The following is a 12685-nucleotide window of genomic DNA, read 5'->3' as shown; positions in this document are numbered from 1 at the left end:
ACAACCTTTCTCAGCAGTGGCAATGCTGTCAACTTGGAGGCTGGTCCCCAAGATGAACCGTACATACCAGTCTTTAAAGGACGAGGAGGTCAGGCTCCAGGCCAGCATGCAGCCTGGTCACGAGGCAGGCACAAAGGACGCTGGCTGGAGCGCCAATCAACAGTCTCACCTCCCGACCATCCCGCTCTACCACTGCTCATGGGGTTTTTCTAAGTGCCGATGTGCCACACTGCCCACTCAGGCCACATCCACTATGCCGTGGCTGCGAACGGACCCTCATGTCATCAAGCCTGTCCTAGGATGGGGGCTGGGGAGAGCTGCAAAGTGTGTTCCCAGAGGTCTGGGACTACGTGTGAGACAGAGAACAGAGTTGCAGGCTCAAAGCTTAGGAATGTTGGTTAAAGGTTAACCGTTAATGTGGAACTTCCCAGAGCCATGAGCACACAGAAGGCTACAGAGCACAGAGACTGCATCCCCGCAGCCTGCCAGGCCACACAGGGACTCTCCTCAGCCCTGTGGCCTGTGGTAGATCAAAGCCACAGTGAAGCCTGGCAGGAGGGGAGAGGCCGCAGAGCCTGCACACAGATCCATCTGTCACCTGGCAGGAGCCTGTGAGACTCCCCCTGAGCCTGTGGTGTGAGGAAAGGGGGTGAATGAGCATTTGTTGAAGAGCAAAGTCTTTGTTGGGTGCTGGTGGCTCACCTGTCATCCTAGCTACTTAGGAAGCTGAGATCTGAGGACTGCTGTTCAAAGCTAGCTTGGGCAGGAAAATTCGTGAAACTCTTCTCTCCAATTAACCAGCAAAAAGCCAGAAGTAGAACTGGAGCTCAAGTGGTGGAGCACCAGCCTTGCACAAAAAAGCTAAAGGAGGGCTGGGAATGTGGCTCAGTGGCAGTGCGCTTGCCTAGCATGCATGAAGCCCTGGGCTCAACTTCTTAGTACCACATAAGCATAAAAAGCCAGAAGCGGAACTTTGGCTTAAGTAAGTGCTAGCCTTAAGTAAAAAGAAGCTCAGGACCTGAGTTCAAGCCCCAGGACTGGGGAAAAATAAAGGTAAAGGACAGTGTTCAGGCCCTGAGTTCAAGCTCCCAGTACCAGCACCAAAAAAAAAAATAATAAAAAAAAAAAGGTCTCTTCTGAGCACCACCAAACCTCCTAGCAGTAGTAACTGGAACCAGAGTTTGTTTCACTTGATGTTGGGTGTTCTCCACCACCTCCCTGGGGACCAGCAAGCTTATGTGGAGGAGCTCTTAGTGCTGGCCCAAAGCTCAGACAACTACTACATGCGCTCAACAATGTCTATGCTTTCCTGAGAAATAAGTGTAGATTTAAGAGCTTAGTATACATCAGTAATGCAACAGTAAAACAAAGTCCAAACTGTCGACATTTGTAAATAGCTTCATGCTATTTTTTCCTCCCTTCCTTCCTTTCTTCCTCTTTCCTTCCTTCTTTCCCTCAGAACTCTTTCCTTCCTTCCCTCTGAATTCAGGAAAATTACCTGCCAGGAGAAATGGGATTATCTGGACCTAAATCATCGGGTAAGAAATGCCAGCAAGGGGCGGTAAGAGGTCTGGGTGTCTTGCGTGACTGTCCAGGAAGCTGCAGGACCCTGGGCCGCTCTGGGCCGCTCCCTCACCCTGGCGGACCATCTGAGTCTTCACTCATGAAACAGACAGCTGGGCCTCACTGTGGCTGTGAATGTGTCTGGGTCTCTCCTCAGAGCTGCACTTGCTCAGCCTCAGGAAGGGCCCTGGAACCTGTTTTTTTGTTTTTGTTTTTTCATAAAACTCAGCCAAAAATGAAGAGAAAAAAAAAAAAAAGCTCAGCAGGTTTGGGAAAGCTCAGGCTAGGTGATCTGAAACATCCATTTGAGACCCCAAGTTTCACTACAAAAATTCCTGCACATCCCATGAGCTCACTCTCAGGGTGACGGTTAAGGGGATTCCAGGAGGAGGGCCTGACAGACATCACCTGGGCCTAGGTTTAATTGCCTAAGCAAGATAATACCAGTTACGTGGAATATCTAGTTGGTTACTGTGGTATGGTAGAAATATGAAGCGTCGTAGAAGTACAAAAAGTTGCTACGGAGTCACGCCAGTGCAGGCGGCGCTGGTGTGCGCCGGGTCATTGGCCCCGGTCCTGGTGACGCTTGCCCTTGCCCTTCTTCTTCTTGTCCTCCAGCCGCGGCTTGAGGGCACAGACACAGGCGGAGACGCCGGCGATGGCCTTGGGCAGGTCGGGGCCCCTGGTCCAGCGGTCGGCCTCGCGGTCGTACACCTGCACAGCCCTGGAGAAGGCCGTGTTCTCCCAGCTGTAGCCGCCCAGGATGTAGATGCGGCCCTCCCACACCGCCACACCCGACTCACTATTGGCCTGTAGCAGAGGCGCCACGCGTGTCCACTGATTGCACTGCGGGCTGTAGGCCTCCACGGCCAGCACGTCAAAGCGCTCCATCGACTCCACGTGGTCGTCGCTGCCGCCCACGGCGTAGATGCTCTCACCCAGGCTGCACATGCTGTGCCAGCCGCGGGCGGTGATCATGGGCCGCCGCTCCTCCCACACGTTGGTGCGGTGGTCGTAGCACAGCAGGTTCTTGCGGTACGGACCGATCTGGTAGTCGTGGCCCCCCGAAATGTACACGAAGTCTTTGTAGATGGTGCCTGCGTGGCCGTAGGTGAACCTGCCCGGGAAAGAGCGGTGGAAGGGTGCGGTGTGGACAGCTTTGCCTACACAGGACACAGATTGGTGTTCTCTAAAATGGGGGCTGCTGGCACCAAGGGGAAATAGGGAACAGGCATCCTCCACAGCCCTACAGATGGCGGCTTCCCCGGGCAAGGGGGGAGCAGCCAGGCGAACAGGACAGGGCAAGTCAGCCGTGCGTCAGGCCGCCTGGCTACAGCCCCGCTCTGCCCTCCTCTGAATCTTCATTTCCCTGCTGATAACAGAGGCACTCCCCTTCTAGTGACTGGGGCCAAGGAAGGCCGCAGGCCACTGAGGGAGAGACCTGCCATCTGGAAAACGAGATGATAAAGCATCAAACTTAAGCGAGAGCAGGGGTCTGGGCTGGCTCACTGTTACCCTGGTACACAGGGTAGGTGGCACAGGGGCCACCAGGAACTCCTGACAGAAAGTGTCCGGGGCCGGGCACCAGTGGCTCACAACTGTCACCCTAGCTACTCAGGAGGCTGAGATCTGAGAATCACGGTTCAAAGCCAGCCCAGGCAGGAAAGTCTATGAGACTCTTGTCTCCAATTAAACACCAGAAAACTGGAAGTGGAGCAGTGGCTCAAGTGGTAGAGCACTTGCCTTGAGCTGAAGAGCTGAGGGACAGCGCCCAGGCCCAGAGTTCAAGCCCCACAACTGATTAAAAAAAAAAAAAAGCCCCCTGGCCCATCCCCAGTGACACTCAGCTCCCAGAGCCGTGCGACCGGCTACCTAATACTTGTCCAGGGATGGAGGGTGCGGCTCAAGTGGTAGACTACCTGCCAAGCATGTATCAGGCCCTGAGTTCAAACCTGAGTATTGCCAAAGTAAAGTAAGTGAGTGAATAAGTAAAAAGGATTCCAATTTGGGAAACCATGGCTCATGTCTGCGATCCTGGCTGTTTAGGTTGGAAGCCAGCCTAGGAAGGAGAGTCTACAAGATTCTCTTATGAACCAGACTGGCAGTGTCTGGCTCACATGGTGGAGTTACCAGTCATGAGTAAAAATGCCAAGTGAGAACCCAAGGCCCTGGGTTCAAGTCTCAGCACCGGCACCAAAAGTAAAAGAGAGCCAGAGGGCAGGCGTCCAGCAGCTTCCTGAACCTGTGTCTGGAAGTGGACATCTAGGAACAGAGGGTGTGGACTCACTCTCCAACGGTGACTTTCAAACAGCGTACACTCAACCCCCATTCTAACGGGGGGCCCACGTCCCCAGGAAGCCTGGATAGGTCCCGCAGAGAGACAGCGTTCCAGGAGCCACGGGAGGTTGGTACTGCAGGTGACGCCTGGCCGCAGGGCTCAGAGGGTGAGAAATCCTGCGCTGCTGGGTGTCCCCTGCTGCAGGACCTCATCTTGCCCTCCCAGCAATGCTGTGGGTCACTGCAATGGCGCTGCTCTGCCGGCGGGTGGCTGGGGCTCCTCCCTCTGAGCTCAGTAGCCCCCAGCCGATCCCTTACGGATACAGCTCAACGGATTCTGAAGCTGAGGAAGTGAGTGGACGCAAACTGGGGGATGCCTGTCTTAGCAGCAAAGCTGACACTTACACTCAGGCAGTCTGAAGGCAGAGCCTGGGATCTCCAAGCCCTCGGCCCCTCACGGCTCACCCGCGGCTGTGTGTAGACAAGACTTTCCCTGAGAACTGGAGGCTAAAGATTCTGAAGGCAGGTGGGCTGGACTCTATCCGTGGAAGCCGCATGCTGGAAGAGCCTGCAGCGAGCCCCCTTACCTTGGCAAGCCGGCCACGTAGGACCAGGAGTCGGTCTTGGGACTGTAGGCTTCGACAGACGACAGCGCGCCATTCTCATTTCGGCCACCAATGGCCACCAGCATGTTTTCGATGGAGGCCAGGTAGAAGTCCACACGACGCTGGTTCATGGAGGCCACCTGTGGGGCGAGATGCCTGAAGCTTCCCTTCCCCACCCTGCACCACGTTGCCCAACCATGCCACGGAGTGCACAGCCCGAGGGGAGGCAGGGCCGAGGGAGCTGGAAGAGGAGGTGAGCCGGAAGAAGCAGGGGCTTCTCAGAGACCCACAAGCTGTCTTCAGACTGAATCAGTCTCCAAATTCATTTGGCTCACTAGGCTTCTGCAGAGCACACAGCTCAGATCTGCCACTTCAGCGTTTTGGTTTTTTTTTCTGGAAGAAAATCTCATCTTGCTCATCTATGTGTCCCCTGGGACCGCCCATGTGGCCATTAGCCACCTCCCCCCTCCCCAGCCCTGGCTATAAAGAATACTGCCATCAGTGTTAACAGAGTAGAACATGGTACTCAGCTAGAAGGTAGAAAGTGCCACATACCAGTGGCTCACACCTGTAATCCTAGCTACTCAGGAGGCTGAGATCTGAGAGATCAGGGTTCGAAGCCAGCTCAAGCTGTGAGACTCTTATCTCCAATAAATTACTCAGAAAAAGCCAGGTGTGGCACTCTGGCTCAAGTGGTAAAGTGCTAGTCTTAAGCAAACATGAAGCTCAAGGACAGAGCCCAGGCACAGAGTTGAAGCCCCCCAGCTGGCAAAAAAGAAAAAAACTAAAAACAAGTTAGAGAGTAGACCCAAGCTTTTCAAAAAACTGTAACCCCAGCAGGACACACGTGGGTATAAGTCCTACAGGACACAGGAGGGCTATGAAGCTGTCAGCAAGGGGCTCACAACAGGAGCTAGTTTAGCGCCAGGACCATGCTTTGAGACTGCTCAGGATTGGGGGGCGGGGGAAGGGAGGGCTCTGTAGCCTCCAGAAAACAACTACAAAAACACCTCCAAGCATGGGGAAACCTTGTATGAGCTACAGTCTCATAGACAGTCTGGTGGCCGTTTATATGTAACAGCTTAGTTGAAATGGAATAAAATTGAATCAGACTCTGCTGGCTCACACCTGTCAACCTAGCTACTCAGGAGGCTGAGATTTGAGGACTGCAGCCCTAAGGCAGCCTGGGTAGGAAGTCTGAGACTCTTATCTCCAATTAACTACCCAAACACCAAAAGTAGAGCAGTAGCTTGAGTAACAGAGTGCCAGCCTTGAACAAAAAAAGCTAAGGGACCGTGCCCAGGCCTTGAGTTCAAGCCCCAGGACCAGCACAAAGAGAAGCAGGGGGAGTGGAGAGGGAGGGGCAGGGGCAGGGGCAGGGGAAAGGAAGGGAGAAAATGGCCCACCTGGGCTTCAGTCTCAAGAGCTCAATTACAACCCCAGGCAGGTGACCACTGTGTCACACACATTACGCGTCTGCCAAGGTGGAGGCCCAAGAGAACCTGGTGTCCCAGGCAGGGCTGACAGGGGAGGTCACACCTCGCTCAGACCGAGGGTGGTCATGGAGGCCAAGAGAGGGGAGGGGAGGTCAGAAGGTTAAGGAAACCAAGAAGCCTGGAGAGAAAAGAAGTAATGTGGCTTTAATCTCACCTTGATCCACTGTTTACAGCGGGGGTCATACCTATAAAGAAGATTGGAGGCCGCATCCCCTCCGTTGTCCCTCGAGAAGCTGCCGCCTGCGATGAAGATGAAGCCGCCCAGCACCGCGACGCAGTGGTGACTCCGCCGGGCGGGCAGCGGCGTCTCCTTGACCCACTGCTGGCTCTTGGAGTCCAGGTAGCAGGTGTCATCACTGAGCTCCAGACACCGCTCGGAGACCTCGCCGCCCACGAACAGCAGGCACTCCTGGTTGGTGCGCAGCGCAGTGCGCTTGGTCTGCAGGACGGGCTGCGCGGCCAGGTTGTTGTGGTAGTTCACGGCCTCCTCGATGAAGCCTTCACAGTGGGCCTCCCGAGGCAGCAGCGAGCACACAGCGGGCTTGACGCGGTGCAGCAGGTCGTTCTTGGGGATGAGCGGGAAGTGGATGTTCTCCAGCACCCGGTGGGCGTGCGCCTCGCGCTCCGGCTGCTGCGTCAGCCACTGCAGGGCGGCCTGCAGCAGGTCGTGCTCACACTCGCGCTGCACCTGGCTGCTGCTCAGGTACACGCACAGCTTCTGCATGGAGATGTTCTGCAGGAAGTCGGGCGTGAAGGAGAGCGTGCCGAAGTGGCTCAGGACGAAGCCGTCGATGAAGGTGTCCAGCCGCTTGAGGCTATAGATGGAGGCCAGCTCCTGCAGGTACAGGTAGTTGTCCTCGCTCACCTCCTGCTCCAGGTACTCGCAGCAGAAGTCCACCACCGTCCAGATCTGCAGCAGGTGTGCTGTCTCCAGGACGTAGTCGATGTTACCGCCATCCAGGGCCAGTTCCCCCCCATACAGGAAGTCCACCACAGCCTTGAGCCCGATGGAGGAGGCACCGATCAGCTCCACCTCCTTCTGGAAGGCCTCCCGCATGCCCAGCGTGAACATGGAGTTGAAGTAATCGCTGCACACCGCCAGCAGGTTGCGATGGGCTGGCACCCGCTGCTCATCAGCCACCAGGACGATGTCACAGAAGAGGCCTCGAAGCCGCTGCTCATTCAGCCGCTGTAGCACGGTGCTCGAGTGGTCGGCCCAGTGGTACACCTGCGTGGAGGGGGAGGTGAGGAGAGGAAGGACCTGCCAGCGGCCCTGCGCACGCTGGGCCTACGGTCAGCCCAAGGCTCGAGCAGCGTTTTGAATCACATAGTGTGAAATAGTAAAGACGTGAGACCGCATCAGAGGAGGTACAGGTGCTCTGTGTGCATGTATGTGTGTGTGTGTGCATGCGCACACACACGTGCACCCATTTTCTCATACTGATGCTGGCTCTGGGCTGACAGGTATGTCCTCCTCTACCTGGGCCCTGACCATGGTGTGGTCTGAGCATTTCAGCTCAGCTGAAGGGGTGAGGAATCTATGTCACCAAAGTGGACCCACCCACTTCAGGGTGATGACTTGTCATAGCCCCTTCCCGGTGGGGGGGGGGGTCTGAGGCAGACATACACATACAGTGTGTCCACCGATGATTCCACCCAGGGTTTCCACCTGGGTGCTGGCTACAAGCTACATGGCGTGCTCAGTGTGCACAGCTGCCAGGGCACACTAGCGATCTAGTGTGGGCACACCAGCCCACACACTGGTTATCTTTTTAAGATGTTAGAAACAGACGGGCACTGGTGGCTTACACCTGTAATCCTAGCTTCTCAGGAGGCTGGGTCATCTGAGCATTGCAGTTCAAAGCCAGCACAGGCAGAGAAGTCCCCCAAGAGACTCTTATCTCCAGTTAACCACTCAAAAAGCAGAAATGGCTGTGGTAGAGCACTAGCCTTGAGCACAAAGAGGCTCAGGGACAGTGCCCAGGCCCTGAGTTCAAGCTCCACAACCTAAAAAAGAAAAAGCCAGCCCAGGCAGGAAAGTCCATGAGACTCTTATCTCTAATTAACCACCAAAAAGTCAGAAGTGAAAGTGTGGCTCAAGTGGCAGAGTACCAGCACTGAGTGAAAAAGCCAAATGAGAACTTGAGGCCAAGTTCAAGCCCCAGTATTGATACAGACATAAATAAAAGCCAGCACTGGTGGCTCACACCTGTAATCCTAGCTACTCAGGAGGCTGAGATCTGAGGATCACATTTCAAAGCCAGCGTGGGCAAGAAAGACCATGAGACTCTCATCTCCAATAAACCACCAGAAAACCGGAAGTGGCACTGTAGCTCAAGTGGTAGAGTGCTCACCTTGAGCTGAAGAGCTGAGGGACAGAGCCCAGCCCAGAGTTCAAGCCCCACAGCAGACAAATAAAATTTAAAAAAAATTAGAAACTTAAACATGGGGCTAGAGGCATGGCCAGCCTTCTGGCAAAAGCATCAAGCATTGTGTTTAAGTGTGTGTGGGGGGGCAGGTAGACAAGTGGGAAGGGAGGCATAATCATGAAGGACTCAGGAACCTTTATCCCTGAGAGCTCCCCTGGGGCTTGAAAGGACAGAGACCCTGGATGCTATCGAAGGCAGCCAGTGACACTCAGCTGTCTCAGCAGCCAAGGTTGGAAACAAAGTACCATTGAGGGCAGTTGGGCCCCTTGGGGTTTCCACGGAGAATGCGACCACACGGCTGCTGGAGTCTTCTTGGCAAACTCACATGGCACTGGACCACTGTGCAGAACCCCCTCTTCTCCAAATGACACCCTGTTTTCTTCCACGTGCATCTCCAAGGCCTTCTCCCCTGCTCTCAGTCCTCAGGCTGCTCCATTCCCTTTGCCACCAAGAAGGCTTTTAAGGTATTTTATCCTAATAACCCCCTTCCCACACTTGAAATTTTACAGCCTGAGCTCCAGGTCTGTCTAAGTAATAGAAGTATAGCTGTGCTTCATACATAAAGACCAACTGTACAGTCCCTCTGTACCCCTTTAGGGGCCACAGCATAAAGATAATGCACAATCTAAAGTAAACATACAAGTTGGGCATCAGTGGCTCACTCCTAGCTACTCAGGAGGCTGAGCTCTGAGGATCACAGTTCAAAGCCAACCTGGGCAGGAAATTTTGTGAGACTCTTTTTTTTTGGGGGGGGGGTCTGGTCGTGGGCCTAAACTCAAGGCCTGGGCGCTGTCCCTTAGCTCTTCACTCAAGGCTAGTGCTCTACCACCTGAGCCACAGTACCACTTCCGGCTTTTTTTCTCCCTGCTTATGTGCTGCTGAGGAATCGAACCCAGGGCCTCATGCATGCAAGGCAAGCGCTCTACCACTGAGCCACCTTCCCAGCCCGTCTGTGAGACTCAATCTCCAATAAATCACTAGAAAACCAGAACTGGCGCTGTGGCTCAAACGGTAGAGGGCTCACCTTGAGAACTGAAGAGCTCTGGGACAGTGCCCAGACCCAGAGTTCAAGCCCCACGACCGACAAAAAAAAAAGAAGAAGAAGAAGTAAACATACAGTAAATGGCTGAGTTTTATTTCCTTATTTGGCATTAATGGGGTTTGAACTCAAGGCCTCCTGTTTGCTAGGCAGGTGCTCTATTGCTGAGCCACACGTCCAGCCCTTGTTGCGCTAGTTATTTTTGAGAGGGTCTCACTTTCTGCACAGGCATCTTCTTGGCTAGCAATCTGCCTATTTAAGGCCTCCCACTGTAGCTGGAATGACAGGGATGTGCGACCATGCCCAGCCTCTTTCCATGGAGAAGGAATTTCAGTCACTTTTCTACCCTGCAGTCATGATCCTCCCAGTCTTGTTCTTTCACAGCACTGGGACGGCAGTGCATACCACAGGGCCCAGCATCTGGTTGAAAAGTGGTCTCAAGTGTCTGTCCTGGTTGGCCTCAAACCATGATCTCAGCTGCTAAGTAGCTAGGATTATAGGCATGAGCCAGTGCCTGGCTAACTAATCACAAAATTTAATCTCCAAAAGGGACACTTCTAAAGTGAACAGGGCAGTATTCGTATTTATAATCAGGAGAGATGAATACATGGGGAATGTCCCCCCAAGTCCCCCAGACTTTGTGACAGATCCTGCTCTCAGACTTTAAACTGAAGGAGTGGCAAATGGATGCAGGCAATGGCTTTTCTAGCTGGCCTCCTTCCCCTCCTCTGCAGGGCCATTCTGATGCAGCCAGCTAGGTGCCCAGCCTCTCATGCCTCACCGTACTCATTCTTGGTATCTTAAAAGACTCATGAGCAGGAGAGAGGATCCTGAATCCTTACATCGGGTGCATAGAGCCTCTAAGTTTTGGAGTTCCCATGGGACCCATCCTTGGAATTGTTTTTGTTTTTTTTTGGGTCCGGTCGTGGGGCCTGAACTCTGGGCCTGGGCGCTGTCCCTCAGCTCTTCAGCTCAAGGCTAGTGCTCTACCACTTGAGCCACAGTGCCACTTCCGGCTTTTTTCTTATGTGGTGCTAAGGAATCGAACCCAGGGCCTCAGGCATGCAAGGCAAGCGCTCTACCACTGAGGCACCTTGCCAGCCCCCCATCCTTGGAATTGTTGACCCCCTAAATGGAGACAAAAACCCCATGCTTCTATTCAGTCCTGTCCAGCTCCTGGAGCTGATACAGGGAATGAAGGAAGAAAGAATCTGCACAGAGGCAGTTCTATAATGCCATGATAAACAGTGAGGACACCAAGAGCCCTCATGCAGGACGCCAGCATACTCCAGAGCAACCGTTCACAGACCTTTGAGGACTCGCTGATCTTGTAGGGCCTGGACACTCGCGTCGGTCTGCTTCCCTCCATTGTAAGTGGTCACAACCCTGCAACAACAACACAATTCCTGAGCAGGCACGCACCACCTGCTGTAGGTGGTTTCTTAGCTGCAGGTCTTGCTGGAGGTATGAGACAGTCGGTGTGAAAAGAATTCCAGCATGGTGGAGTGAACAGACCTACAGAACTCTCTGGGGCCATAAGCCAGTCACCTAGAATATAACATCCTTTTTTTTTTTTCTTTAAAATGTTAGTACTGAGGCTTGAACTCAGGAGCTCAGACTCTCTCTTGGCTTTTTTGCTCAAGGTTGGTACTTTACTGTTTGTACCACACTTCTACTTCTGGCTTTTGGAGACAGGATATCTCATGGACTTTCCTGCCCATGCTGGTTTTGAACTATGATCCTCAGCCTCTTGAGTAGCTAGGATTATAGGTGTTTGCCACTGGTACCTGGCAAATCTCCTCTTAGTGCCTAAGCTGAGCCAGGCAGGCCTTTTGTTAAAATCAAGGTTATACTGACTCCCAGTATCAATTCAGAGTCAGACTACGGTCTCGGAGCCAAACCTAAGTCATTTCCTTCCTTGTGCCTTCTCATTAAACTCCTAAATCAAGCCAGCCAAGTAGATGCCACCTACCCCATTTCACAGATGAGGATTCTTAGAGATGGAGAGATTAGTTCAGTGGTAGAGAGTTTGCCTAGCACGCCTGAGTCCCTGGGCTCCATTCCCAGCCCAAGGAAAGAAAAAAAAAATAAAATTTGTTGTCACAGGGCTGGCTCAAGTGGCAGACCACCTGATTAGCAAGGGGCCCTGAGTTCAAATCCCAAAAAAGAAACAAAGGTAGAAAGAGAAGGAAGGAGAAGGAAAGGGAAAGGGAGGAAGGGGAGGGGAGAGAAACTGGACACAAAGCTAGAACACAACTGACAGACAAACCTGGATCTGTCCAGCTCTAAAACTCAGGCCCTCAGCTGAAAGCATTAAATGTGGCCCAGATTTCTTGAAGAGCATGCTTGGAAAGTATCATCCTGAGATTAAGGATGGGGCCCAGAGAGGACTAACTTGTATAAAGTGCATTCTAGACTCATTTACTCCTCCTACAAGGCCAGCAAGGTGGTTTATAGAGGAGGCTGGGACAGCAGAGGGGAAGTAACTGACCCCCACCATCAGACAGTCCAGGCTCTGGCAGATTCCAACCTGGAGGCTTCCTAACTCTTCTAAACCCTGAAGCAATCAATGCTGGAACCAGGGAAAGCCATGGCCTGTGCCTTGCCTTGAACATGAATGTGCACAAGTGCTTATGACCCCTCTGCACCCTTCTGACCTTCTGTAAGATGGACTGGTATAGAAGACAGTGATAAGGTTTCTACCTGCACTGAAAGGCTAGCAGAGCTGGGCTGGGGGGGGGGGGGACTGAGTGGGTGGGCACACAAAGCCCAAACCCACCACAAACCAGCCACGTGGACACAAGTCACATACCAGGAATCGGGGTTTGAGGAAGAATTATTTTCCCTGCTAGGCGGAGTGGAGGAAAAGAGTCCATCTGTTGCCTACTGCACAAACATTTGCTAATAAAGAGCAACTTGAAAACAAGTCAGTCCTGTTTTTAAATAAATGAGGACACAGTGAAGGGGCTCCAGTGTTTTCCCCTGGGAGGAAATACATTTCTGGCAAATTCCATCCCGTGCAACTCCCTAGGAAAGGGACAACTCCGGTCCCAAACTATTAACTTCGTGGCCCAGACAGGCTCCACCCCACTAGGTCGTGGGAAGAAGACCCGAGTCCCCCACTGCGGTGGGCCGCCCGGGCACAGGTGGCCGAGGGGGCTGCCCAAGGTCACACCGAACAAAACAGGTGTCCTTCCCCGTCCTCGCCCCTCGGGCAGCCAGCCAGAAGCTTTCTTTTCTAGGCCAAGATACCTAGAGAGAGAGAGAGAGAGAGAG

The 12685-nt window shown here is 53.4% G+C and overlaps 1 protein-coding gene across 1 annotated transcript; it reads right to left on the bottom strand.

The window, feature by feature from the left end:
• Positions 1-1446: 1446 nt before the first annotated feature.
• On the bottom strand, positions 1447-10794 carry Klhl36 (kelch-like family member 36). Its single transcript, XM_013013030.1, has 4 exons — positions 10719-10794; positions 6096-7169; positions 4428-4585; positions 1447-2680 (listed from the first exon to the last, which is right to left on the bottom strand). The coding sequence occupies exons 1-4, from the start codon at positions 10776-10778 to the stop codon at positions 2125-2127; spliced, it is 1848 nt and encodes a 615-aa protein (XP_012868484.1). The 5' UTR covers positions 10779-10794; the 3' UTR covers positions 1447-2124.
• Positions 10795-12685: the final 1891 nt, after the last annotated feature.

This window comes from Dipodomys ordii, unplaced genomic scaffold, assembly GCF_000151885.1.
Source record: "Dipodomys ordii isolate 6190 unplaced genomic scaffold, Dord_2.0 Scaffold18, whole genome shotgun sequence".
In the NCBI taxonomy this organism is placed as follows: Eukaryota; Metazoa; Chordata; class Mammalia; order Rodentia; family Heteromyidae; genus Dipodomys; species Dipodomys ordii.
This window is presented reverse-complemented; position numbering and strand designations above follow the sequence as displayed.